The sequence below is a fragment of the Mustela putorius genome, unplaced genomic scaffold (genome assembly GCF_011764305.1).
Source record: "Mustela putorius furo isolate JIRA1106 unplaced genomic scaffold, ASM1176430v1.1 tig00000129_pilon_pilon_pilon, whole genome shotgun sequence".
In the NCBI taxonomy this organism is placed as follows: domain Eukaryota; kingdom Metazoa; phylum Chordata; class Mammalia; order Carnivora; family Mustelidae; genus Mustela; species Mustela putorius.
In genome coordinates this window covers 23732412-23744628 of record NW_025421290.1, presented here as the reverse complement: position 1 = coordinate 23744628, position 12217 = coordinate 23732412, and the positions used below count along the sequence as shown (strand labels likewise).

At 50.4% G+C, this 12217-nt stretch overlaps 1 protein-coding gene across 2 annotated transcripts in view; it reads right to left on the bottom strand.

The window, feature by feature from the left end:
* The window catches only part of FBLN5 (fibulin 5), a 73794-nt gene that overhangs the window by 5081 nt on the left and 56496 nt on the right, over positions 1 to 12217 (bottom strand). For both annotated transcript variants that reach the window (XM_045071177.1, XM_045071174.1), the window contains 4 exons: positions 11147 to 11266; positions 7326 to 7448; positions 6251 to 6377; positions 3439 to 3634 (listed from right to left, as the gene is read on the bottom strand). In XM_045071177.1, the coding sequence (XP_044927112.1) occupies positions 3439 to 3634; positions 6251 to 6377; positions 7326 to 7448; positions 11147 to 11266 (566 nt within the window). The remainder of the gene's footprint in view (positions 1 to 3438; positions 3635 to 6250; positions 6378 to 7325; positions 7449 to 11146; positions 11267 to 12217) is intronic.

Here is a 12217-nt window from a genome sequence, read left to right as displayed (position 1 = left end):
GCGGACAGCAGAGCCTGACTCTCTCCTGGAGAAGTCGACACGTGACAGCCCAGATACCTGGAACCATGGTGGGGTGAGGGGCTGCTGGGGGCTGCCTGTTGGTGTACCTGCCTGCTGAGGCATTACTGTCCCATAGAAAGTCTGGGAGAGACATGGCACCAGAGAGAGGGTGGGAAGGTGTGGGGTGGCAAGTGGCCATCGAGGACCCCAACTGCCAACACCAGAGAAGGCAAAGTGCAAAGTGCCTCAGGGAACTCTCCAGAGAATCCACAAAGTATCCCTGGAAAGTGCCACATTTATCAGAAGAGGCTGCTGTGTGTTTTATCTCTCCCTAGCACAGCCCTTAGGACACACGCTCACGGGTCTCTGTTCCAGGGACCGCACTAAGGTCTGCTTACAATGGCAACAAGCCAGCAAGACCCCGTCCCCCTAATGCACCCCTCCCATCATCTGTAACACCCCCTGCACCCTGGAGAAGGAGCCAGAGGCAGCACTGTCAGTGGGGGGAGGGGAAGAGGAAGCCGGCACAGAGGCCTACCACCCCTCCACCCCTGCCCCACTCCTGAACAGGGGAAGGGGGGAAACTTTACACTGAGTGAGAGACAGGTTTCCACTGAAACTAGCTCGGACTTGATATGGGAGAAGGAGACGATTCAGCAGTAACCCAAAACACCTGCCAGTCTCACTGGATTAATCTAGATGGCGCCCAGGTGTGCACAGGTTTGGAGCCAGCAAGTGAAAAAAAGATTCCTGAATGTTTCACCTCTGCCAAATCCTACAGGCCTAATAGAAACAGCCGCCCTGTATTCCAGGTACTGGGCTGAGTAGATGATCCCATCTAATCCTGAAGTAAGTACTATCCCCTCTTTACAGATGTGGAAATTGAGGCCCAGAGAGGTTAGGTAATGTGCCTGAGGTGACAGAACTGGTGAGTTGTGGAAGGCTAGTGAAGTGGGTCAGCCTGGTTCTGGTACCCACGGAAAACAACTATGGGTGTCCCCTGACGATGGAACTGCAGCTTGGACAGACAGGAGCGTGGAAGGCCTGCCTTGTCCGGCAGATTTCTCCCTGTCTTCCTGCCCCCACAGCCGTGGCTGCACGGGGTCCCCCTGCAGAGCCTGTTTTCTCTTCCTGGGCATAGCCAGAAAGAGAAACCAGGAGCCACCTCCCTGTCCCCAAGTTCCTTCAGCTTTGGAGTCCTGACAGCCTCTTCTGAATAAATAATAAAGAATGAGGGCCCTTCCCAATGTCCTGAGAGGGCACAAGCATACAGCTCAGCTTTGTGAGTTTCAAGGGTCCCTCAGGAGCTGGGACAATGTGAGTCTGAGAGGAAGCCTCCAGGAAGGGTCCTCCCTCCCGCCTCCTCCACCTGCAGGACAATCTGCTTCCCCTGCATCACTGAGTACCTCTTACAAGTCAGCCACATGCTAGGGTTTTAGCAGGTGCTATTCTAGTGAGTAAATTCTTGTCCTGGCAAGGTCACCTTCTAAGGATCTTCTTTTCTGCTTGGGGAAAATAGGTAAGAGGCAAGAGGTCTCACTGATGGTATTTTAAATCCCCAAAACGGGCATTTTTGTGCCCTATGGGTGGGATCTGCTGTGTCTGTAGGAACGAGAGAGGCCAAACTGGAGAACGCCAGAGGGCTAGGTTTATGCTCCCACGGGCAGCAAGGCTGCCTCGGCTCACGGGATATGGGTTCCCGCTGGATGGAGGAGAAAAGACAGACATAAATACAGCTCTATCCCTCTCCTATTACAGAAGCTCCTCTACCTTTAACTCCCCACATCTTCCCCCAAAGCCTCTGGCCCTACTGCACTGGACTGCAGAAGTTGGGTCCCATAGATCAGTTTATTACATGGGACCAGGTCCTGTTAGGGTCTTGCCAAAAACATAGTGCGCATACAGGCAAGATGCCAGCCCCTGGGACCTTTTCTAATCTGTTCTAACGGCTGCTTCTGAGACTTCCCTACTTTTAGATCATCCCAGGCCCAGAGGGAAAGACTGGAGGATTTTGCCAGCAGGCAGGGAGAGGGAGGTGGAGACCTGAGACATGCCCACTTCAAAGTGGAGAAGCTTCCATAGGTCTACAGATTCCCACAGCGCCCCTGGAGGACCGCATGCTGTATTTGTTAGAAATGCAGATTCCTGGGTAGAGGGGGCTGAAATGTGGCCCCCAGAGATCTCAGGCCCTGTAAATAGATCCCTAGAACCCCTAAATATTACTTTATAAGAAAAAGGGATCTCAGCCTGGGATTAAGCAAAGGATCTTGGCTCTGGATTCTCTGGGCAGGCCCTCAATCCAGCCACACAGGAGACTAGGAGAGACCGGGAGGCTTGACACACACAGAACCAGAGGCAGTGGAACCGCCAAGGCAGACGCTAAAGGGACACGGCCCCAAGTCAAGAAATGCAGGCCAGGCCGCCGCCAAGAACGGAAGGAAGGGAACAGGGCTCTGGGACATCTCGGTTTCAGCTCAGTGAACGTGAGTCCAAGCTCTTGGCTCCCAGAACCGTGCGAAAATAAGTATCTGTTGTCTTAAGCCACAAAGTTGTGGTAAATTGTCACAGCAACCACAGGAAACCGATACACTAGGCCTCAACCACCGTCTTCTGTAAGAGCTTCTCCAGAGAGGAGGCTCTGGAATCCGGTCTTTGGAGAAGTGCCCCGATTCACACTGAAACGTGAAAAACCTCGCTCAGAAGAGGTGCAGGAGGGAAACTCCATAATGCAGGGGCACAGGGTCTGTGTGTGGAATTTACAACGAGGCGAATGTATTTGAGGACGTGTGTTCTAACGTGTGTTCCTGATACAGATAAGGCAGTGCCATCCAGTCAAACTTCTACGATGACAGAAATGTTCTTTATCGGGGCTGACACAGCAGCCACAGGTGACTACGCAGCCCTTGAAATGTGCTAGTGCCAGGGAAGAACCTAATTTTTCATTTCATTTCATTTTAATTCATTTAAATTTAAAAGAGCCACCATGTCCTACTTTGTTGGGCAGCTTCTGTGAGGCAAGCCTTTACATTTGCTGTGATGGAAGTGGCACAAGAGCAGTGTTTTGTTCACTACCCTAGCCTCGGTTTCTGGAAGCATGCAGTAGGCAATAAACATTTGTCAAATGAGCAGATGGATAACAGGATATGGGAGTGCCTCCTCCAGGCAGGACAGAGGATTGTACCTCGGCCTAAGTTCCCATGACAGCAGGCAATGAGGATCCAGAGACTCAAAAAAGAGAAGCAGTTTTCACAAGGCTGCTCAGAAAGTCACAGGAATCTGAACCTCGAAGTCCTGACTCCCACCCGCTTCCCTCTTCTCCCTTCACACTCACCCCTCTCAGCTGCTCTCAGACCTGTTTCCAGAAGCCCCGGGGGGAGGGAGGAAAGGGGGAGGTTAACAACATGAGCCTTGTTAAAGACGGTGACCAGCCCCTCTTACCCGCATATAGAATTCTCTGCCCTCGTTCCCAGACTTGATCTGGAAAATGTAATAAGCCCCAGGGTAGCGGGTCGTGGCTTGCATTTGGAAGATGTCAGCGGGAACCGAGCGTCCTGACACCACATCCATATCCCGGTACAGGATGGTAAAGGGCTGGTCTCTGCAGCCAGGATTCTCAGCGGGACACATGCAGCGGCTGTTGGGAAGGGAAATCATGCGAGAATGCGGTAAGTCTTTTCCAGATGTTTTTTGTACATACCTCCTCCCTTAAAACACTGAAAAGGAGGCCACCCCACTTCTGACATCTGAATGCTGTAACTGTAGGTCCTCTCAGTCCCTGGGTCTCATCTACAAACTCACCAGGATGCAAGTGAACTTTCTGTTTCCTAGAGAATGGCCTATTCTGACCACTCAGATATTCCTGCTACTAGAGGGTAAGCCTTAGATGTCTGGTCTGAAGAATGCTGGCATCTTCTCTGACGCACTTTATATTTTCATGTATTTATTTGGCAAAAGGCGTTGCTGGTCGTGTCGCCCTTTACTTCCCCAGACGTACATACTCATGAAGATATTCTAAAAGTGAGAAATCGCATGAGATGGACAGGAACTCGGTGGCCCGTGGACGTTCTCTGTAGCACTTCGCACAGTCTGTGGAGAACATCCCTTCATCTTTTTGTTTGATAAACAAGAGCTTAGAACTCACTAAACTCACTATAAGACACAATGTTAGACCCTTGGAATTGCAAGGATCAATATGATCCTGACCTCAAATAGTTCCTGTTCTCATGGGAGAAATAAATCATGGACACAAATATCTTTACTAGTAACAGCATTTCATAACGTGAAACCATTGACTCCCTTTCCCAAGAAAGTCCTGTTGTAGAGGCCGCTTGATGTCTCCCTAACCACCCCAATCTCTCACCTCATCCCTGAGACTCCCCCTAGGGGTGAGAGTTCACAACAGGATGAGGACGACTGTAGGTGCGGTGCCTTGATGGGCAGAACTGGGCGTCGGCCTTGTCTTGTTTCTGGGGCTTTCCCTAAACTTCTGCTCTCTCTTCAAAACATTGGTTGGTTCTATCTCCAGAATACAGTCCAGGTCCAACCACCCTTCACCATCCCCTTTATCACAACGCTGTTGTTCAGGCCACCGTCTGGTCTCTCCTGGACCTCTAGGATGGCCTTCCAATAGGTCCCTCCCGGTTCAAACCATTACATGGCAGCCAGAGCGCCCGTCGTCAAAAAACCAGACTCTGCCTCCGTCCTGCTTTAAGATTCTTCAATGGCCAACCCTTGCAATGTGAGTAAAAACTAAACACCACTTCAGCCTGTAAAACCCAGGGGACCTGGCTTCTGTCAATTTCCCTCCGATCACTGCCCTCTTCACTCACTAGGCGGCAGCAATCGAACCTCCTCCATCTCCTAAAGATAGCCAGCCTTCCACTACCTTGTAAGCCTGGCCCACGCTTTTTCCTCTCCTCTCCCACTCGGCCACCCCACCGTTGACTCATTTTCCCATCCCAGACCAAATGCCATTTCCTCAGAGGAGCTTCTGGACTCCCCAGTCTACACCAAGTCCAACCTACATATTCCTTCTATAAATTCCCATTCCTCTGGCTCGTAGCCCCTATCCCAATCTATGATTATGTTTTCATTTACAAGCCAATTTGCTTAATGTCTTTCTCCTCCTCTATCACGAGGGCAAAAAAAAAAACCCATGGTGCCCGGCACAGGCGTCTGCCACGTACCAGGAGCTGGACGAACACTGGATCAAGGAACTCATAAAAATAATTTTGAAAGTTTTGTTTTTTCAAGGCTGATCAAAATAGCCAAGCCAAAATGTCCCTGGTGCCCAAATGGCCCCTTGGAATGTCACATGTCCCACAGACAAGACTTGCTTCCTAAATTAAGAAGCCTGCAGGCGGGCCTGATGATGGAGGGCAGCTGAAGAGGCTCACAAACAGCTGGGGGCGGGGGTACCGCAGCTAAGATCTGAAAGACGGGCCGATCTGTCTACGCGGCGGCGGGAGGGATGCCTTCCATATGGCGGAAGCGGGTGTGCGAAAGTTGGGAGGCTGGATGCTCCAGGGCATGGGTAAAGGTGAGGGCAAGTCCCGTTTGGGTTGCCAGGAGCACAGGACACATGGACAAGGGCACAGGCTGGAAGGGGGTGACTGGAGTCAGGAGGAATGGGTCCTGGAGGCAGACAGCTTTCAGCAGCATGTCACCAATGTCCCCAGCCACACTAGCTCAGTGCTGTGCCTTGAACCGGGTCAGTCCATGGCCACAGACAAGGGCAGCCCTGTAGTTCCCAGGGAGAACCAGCCATGGGATCAGGGAGAGCAGCCAACTCTATGTTCTGTCCCGAAGGGTCCTGGAACCAGAAGCCAAAACGTTGCTGGAAGCACAGCTCATAGCATGGAGGGAAGCTGTCTGCAGTGATGGACCCTCCGCCTGCCCCGCTTCACCCTCTTTTACCAGATTTTGTTCAGAGCAGGAAGCACCCTGGTAAGCCACAAATGGCTCTTAGATGCTGCATTCCTTCCTAGAGGACAAGATGGATGGGTCTGATTCATCCCTTTATCTCTAGGGCAAGGAATGGGTGTTGCTCAGGGCGGGAAAGGTGGCACTGCAAGAAGGGAGGGCAGATGTACCTCTGTGTGTGGGGGCGAGGGGTAGCCAACAGGCCAGGCCGGGGCACTGTCCTCTCCGCCACCCTGGCAGCCTCCTGAACCAGACCCCTCCCTCATGCACCCATTTCTCCTCCTGAACCAGACCCCTCCCTCATGCACACATTTCTCAAATGACTTACTTATCGCTGATCCGAAGATAAGGCTCCTCGCAGCGGATGGGGTCAATGCACTTGAAGCCCCCCTGCAAATTGTAGCACGTCTGCTGCAGGTTACACGTGTGGTTTCCGTGCTCACACTCATTGATATCTGAAATGCAGGGTAGGTAAGAGGCTGAAACAGGACGGTGCTGCAGCTGGGTCTTTACTACACAACTACACTTCCACTGTGACAGCTACCGGCCACAGATGGCTACTGAGCATGGGAAATGTGGCCAGTGCAAGGTGAGATGTGCTGTGCATGGAAAAGATACACAGACCTTGCCCATGTGGTACAAAACAAGAATGCCGCATCTTATCAACAGTTTTTACATGGAGTACAAGTTGGAATGATAATATTGCAAAAGTATTACATGAAAAAAAATTCTGAAAATTAATTTCACCTCTTTCTTTTTTACTTCTATAAGGCTCCTATTTAGCAGCTGACTTTATATTTCTATTGTCCAGCACTGCCACAGAGAATTCTTGCTTGATGTTCGGGTAAGGTAAGTTCAAGGAGCTGGAATAGGTCAGTGGCTCAGTTCCAGCCTCTCCACTGGCACCAGTGGGTGGACCGTGGGAGTGGGAATCAGCCCAAGCAGCCGATCTGGAGGAGATGTACCCCCTTCACAGCCTGGGGTCCTGATTCTCTGAGGCACACAGCAGTCAGACGTGTGAGTCTCTGGCATCTGCTCTCTGAGGAGTCAGTAGAAAAACACTAACTAGACTACCTTCCCAGAGGCCTGGCGCAAGGTCCATGAGTGAAGCCTTGGTTGGGTCTGGAGCATTCCTCTGAGGGGTCAGGGAAACTGGACAGATCACCTCTCTCTGGGGAACTCAGGACAGAAGAGAGAGTAGCCATGTCCTTGTTGAAGCCAAAGTATGGGTCACAAGACAGGAAGGCCGAACATCAAGGTCAGAGCCTGGCCCTCTGGGAGCCGCTGGAACCTCCTTTTGCCTTCATCTCTGCCACCTTCCCCAGGTGAAGACATCCAGGTGACCCCCTGAGCCAGCCCACACCTCACACATTCCCCAGCCAGGCCCCCCTGGACAGCCTTACCCTGGCAGCTTCGGTTGTCGTCCAGCAGAATGTAGCCAGGGGGACAGGAGCAGAAGTATGTGCCGGGCTGATTCACACACTCATGTTGGCAGAGGAACTCAGAGAAGCTGCATTCGTCCATGTCTGGGGGAGACAAGTCACACCTGCTGCTTATAATCAGATCACCTGAGGGCTTAGTGTTTTTCTCCTCCAACTCCTACACCTTCCTGACACATATGATGGTACATTTGTGGCTACAAAGTTGCCATCTTACTTCTCACACACTCGGGTGACAGGGAGCTCACTACCTACTGAGGACACCCACTGACATTTGGACAGCTCTCATTGTTGGAGCTGAAATCTGTCTCCATCAAACTTCCCCTACATGACTACCTCCGGCTCAGCTACATTATCCACTCACTACAGACGTATTTTTCCCAGCAGGTGAATGTACCTTCCACTTCCAGGGGCAGGATTGTTTGCCCATTGGAGTTTTCTGGGTGCAGAGCACGTCTCCAAAACCCAAAAAAAAACATTCCTTGGCCCCAGTCTTCCAAAAGGGCAACTCTACCAGTGCCAGTGCCCCTCTAATCACCCCAACGTTGAGAAATGTTATTTCTAAAGTCACAACTGAAAGGGACATATCCAGGAGGCCAGGGGATATCCATTAGATTAAAATGTCTTTGTGTCCAAATATCTCCCTGAAAGAGAAAATTCTGGAGCGGCCCTGGGGTGAGCAAGCGTAATATCCCTGGGTGGCCCACCAGCCTCAGGAGGCCACTGGGACCTGGGAAACTGGAGCTGGGCGACCCTCTGACTGCAGAGGAGGGGACGTGAAGGCAGAGCCACTGACCATGTTGGCCCTGACAGCTGATGCAGAGGCCGGCTCGGAAGAGCCAACTCTTCGTCGCACACAGAGTTTGGCAACCAAGCCCCTGTTTGAGCCTCATTTGAGAGGCGCGCCAAAGAAAACATGTTTTTCTTTCATTTATTGTTTCCCGAAAACTTGCTTTCACTAGTTTCCCCATGTGACATGTCCTCGGGTTGTTCTCTCGCTCACAGACCACGGGGGCCTGGGAGCGCCCAGGGAGGGTGTCAGCACAAATAAGGCGGCTTCCCCACCACTGGCTCATCCTGGGTGTGACACGCCCAACGCCTCTCCCATCAGGGAAGGAGAAACTCCGTCCCATCTCTCCCACGGGTCTCCAGGCGAGGGGCTCGGAGCCAGCAGAACGGGGATGCTGATGCGAAAAGTCAAAGCATGCCCAGTGAGGCAAGATCTGCTTCTGGCAGCTCCCCTCCGCCTCCCCCAGGACCTTGTAGGGTCCCAGGGCTCTGGCCCCAGCCCATCAACAGAGAGTGTTCCCCCTGGATCCCTGTTATGTTTGTAGATTCTGGTCCATGCCTCTGGTACAAGCAATAATAAAAACCTGTAGCTCCCGAGTGTTTGTAATGTATCAAGGGCTGGGTTAAATGTTTCATATGCCTTATCGCATTTTTTTTTTTAAGATCTTATTTTTAAGTTCTTTTAAGTAATCTCTATACCCAATGTAGGGCTCAAACTCCTAAACCCAAGATCGAGAGTCGCACGCTCCACCGACTGAGCCAGCCAGGCGCCCCAGGCCTCATCTGACTTAATCCTTCCTCAGCCCTCTGAAGGAAGCACTATTACTAGCTACGCTTTACAGAGGAAAAATTGAGGCTTACAGAGGTTAGGTAACCCGACTAAGTTCACAGATAACGAGTAAGCAGGAAAGCTGGTATTTGGAGCCAGCCAGCCAGCCAGCCAGCCTCCAGATCCTATGACCCATCCACCCGATGCTGTAATGTCTCCCGGAGCAATTATGCTCAGGACTTAAGGGGCTCTGAGTTTGGGGGGCATCCCCTAAGCAGGACCGGCCCCGAGGAGATGGCAGCACCCATCTCCACCCTCCACCCACCTCCCCCTCCTATTAGGGAGGGGCCCTAGTAGGCCAGGGGTCACTCTATGTCTTAGAAAAGTGGGCACCATGGCGAACGTGGAGAAGATGGCAGTTTCGGGTAAAGTGAGTCAACTGGAAAGTGTTGCAAAACCACCAAAGATGTAAAATCTCTGTAAAGTCAGAAGTCTTTTGCACTCACACCTAGAGAAAGTCAACTAACGTGGAACAGCACCTAGGTACACCAGCTTTTTTCATCTTTATGACCACCCTATTGACATGGCCAAGGAAAGAACTAGAATCTGAACCTGGCTCTGTCTGGTTCCAGTCACCCTCCTATCCTACCTCTGAAGATGGTCAGTAAACACCTGTGGATGTACACGGACCTCGGCAGAAACAAACGCTCTCAATCTCATAATGCTCAACTTTCCCCCTCTTAGTCCCTTGGCCCAGATTTCCCAAGGAGTGCCATGGGAGGACCTGAAATCTAGGAAGAAAGTAGCTTTTCATGCCTGAAGGTATTTTATTAGCTTCTAGGACTGACATTTAATCTGTCTAAACTCTCTACAACGGCCTACTTGGGCCTCCGGCTCTCTGGGCCCCAGGGAAAGGTGCTCAATTGTTCAGAGAACTCTGTCCCCAGAACACCCCCATACTCCGTGAAGCTACCAGACAAGTCCCATTCATGACCTGGGTCAGTTCCTGTCACAGTGAAACCCAGGATTAAGAAACTTTCCATTCAGCAGGACAAAAAGATGTTCATGCTCTAGGGTATGGTTCGCTTATTTTGAAAAATACAGTGAAGCATCATTAATTTGGACTGTGCTAACTCACAACCGCTCAGGATGCCAAAAGTGGATGGAATGGAGTTTACTTTAATCCAGTATTTACAAAAAAACAAGGAAAGAAGGAAGAATAGAAGAAAGAATGAGCTGTACATGGCTCTGTGAGGAATGCTATAGGGATTTATAGGAATAAAATGCCATCCCTGTTCTCAAGAGTTTGTGTTTATAAGTTCCGTGTTACAGGTTTAATAAGAAAATTATAGTAGAGTTCTCAAGAAATTACTGGCAGAGAATCATAGCTTCTCAGTCTTGGAAGGAATTTATAAAAGGCCAACAAAGCCACCATGTTACGTTCACACAAATTATTAAGAATTAATTCGGGGCGCCTGGGTGGCTCAGTGGGTTAGGCCGCTGCCTTCGGCTCAGGTCATGATCCCAGGGTCCTGGGATCGAGTCCCGCATCGGGCTCTCTGCTCAGCGGGGAGCCTGCTTCCTCCTCTGTCTCTCTCTGCCTGCTTCTCTGCCTACTTGTAATCTCTCTCTGTCAAATAAATAAATAAAATCTTTAAAAAAAAAAAAAAAAGAATTAATTCAACGTTCAATCATTTACTCACTGCTTTGAGAACTGTTGATGATGTGCACGCTACGTGCCAGTCCTGGAGCCAAGAACTGATTATTTGTAGAGATTTTAGAAGTTCACAAAGTATTTTCACTTACCCATATGATCACCCATTCAGTACCTCCGCCAACACTGCCCTGTGAGATATGCTATTATACCAAAGTCACTTTCCTCTACAAGTACTGTCATGCTGGGCAGGGACAGATAATTCAAACCAACACACAGAATTGGGCAACTCCTTTCCCTCTTCAAGCCCTGTCAGACCCTAAAGGTAGCTCTGCTGGTTTTTGCATTAGGCATCAAATGACAAGGGAGGGGACTCTACTCCACCTTTTGGGAAGTGACTCATCTCTGCTTTGTGTGGTTGTGACCCCACCATGCGGGGAAATGTCCCAAACTGGGGATGTCTGGGAAAGCAGAGGAAACACCTGTGAAGGAAGCCCTTGTCCTCCACACCACCCCGCCAACCCTTCCACCCCCTAGGACTGATGGAAGTCTCCAAATGCCAAAGCCCATTACCACTGCAACGAACACCATCATCCTCAAGTTCATATCCTGGGTCACAGCGGCAGATGAAGGAGCCATAGGTGTTGACACAGGTTTGCACGCAGGGGTTCTCAGTGGCACACTCATTCACGTCTAGGGAAAGCGAAAGATCATTATTGACCATTCTCACAACAGAAAATCCCCAATGATGAGGCAGAAAATGCACTGGCAACAAAATCTACAGGTACCAGACCAGATTCACAGGCGCCAAAGACCTCCACCCAGGACTTCCCAGATCTAGAGCTCAGACCCCAGAGTCCTCCATTCACATGTCCTTCCTTGCTCACAAGTTGGGCAAGGTAGAAACAACACACACCATATCCATGTGGACACAGGTACACATATACCCTCCTAATAAGTCTGGTCCCCAAGGCTCACCCCACAGAAACTTCCAGGCAACATCTGCTCATTCCCACCATCTCACGCCTTCTATCACTGATTAGCTCTTCCCTCGCTCCTGCTGGCTTTGATGTTTCAGGTAAACAACTAAAGAACCACAACCATTCTAATAATAACTCTCTTTATTATGGACTGAATTGTGTCCTTCCCCCAAAATTCCTATGTTGAAGCCCTAACCCCCAACGTGACTGGATGTGGAGATGGGGCCTTTGGGAGGTAATTAAGTTTAAATGAGGTCATACAGGTGGGGCCCTCATGGTGGGATTAGTGCCCTTATAAGAATGGACAGCAGAGAGGTCGCTCCCTCTGTCATACGAGCACACGCTGAAAAGGTGGCCATCTGCAGGCCAGGAAGGGATCCCTCACAAGCACCCCACCTTGCCAGCATCTTGATCTTGGATTTCTTGCCTCAAGAACTAGGAGAAAATAAATTTCTGTGGTTTAAGGCCCTCAATGTGGTATTTTGTCATAACTGCCTGAACTAAGACAATTACTCATATATAACACCACCCATTATTCCAGAAGGATCTCAGAGTTACTGAATCCTTACAAGGACCACTGCCCTGTGTTACAAGTTCAGTGGGTTAAGGAGAGGACCACAAAAGGGGGACAGGGAAACGTTTAGATAGTGGAATATTTCATCAT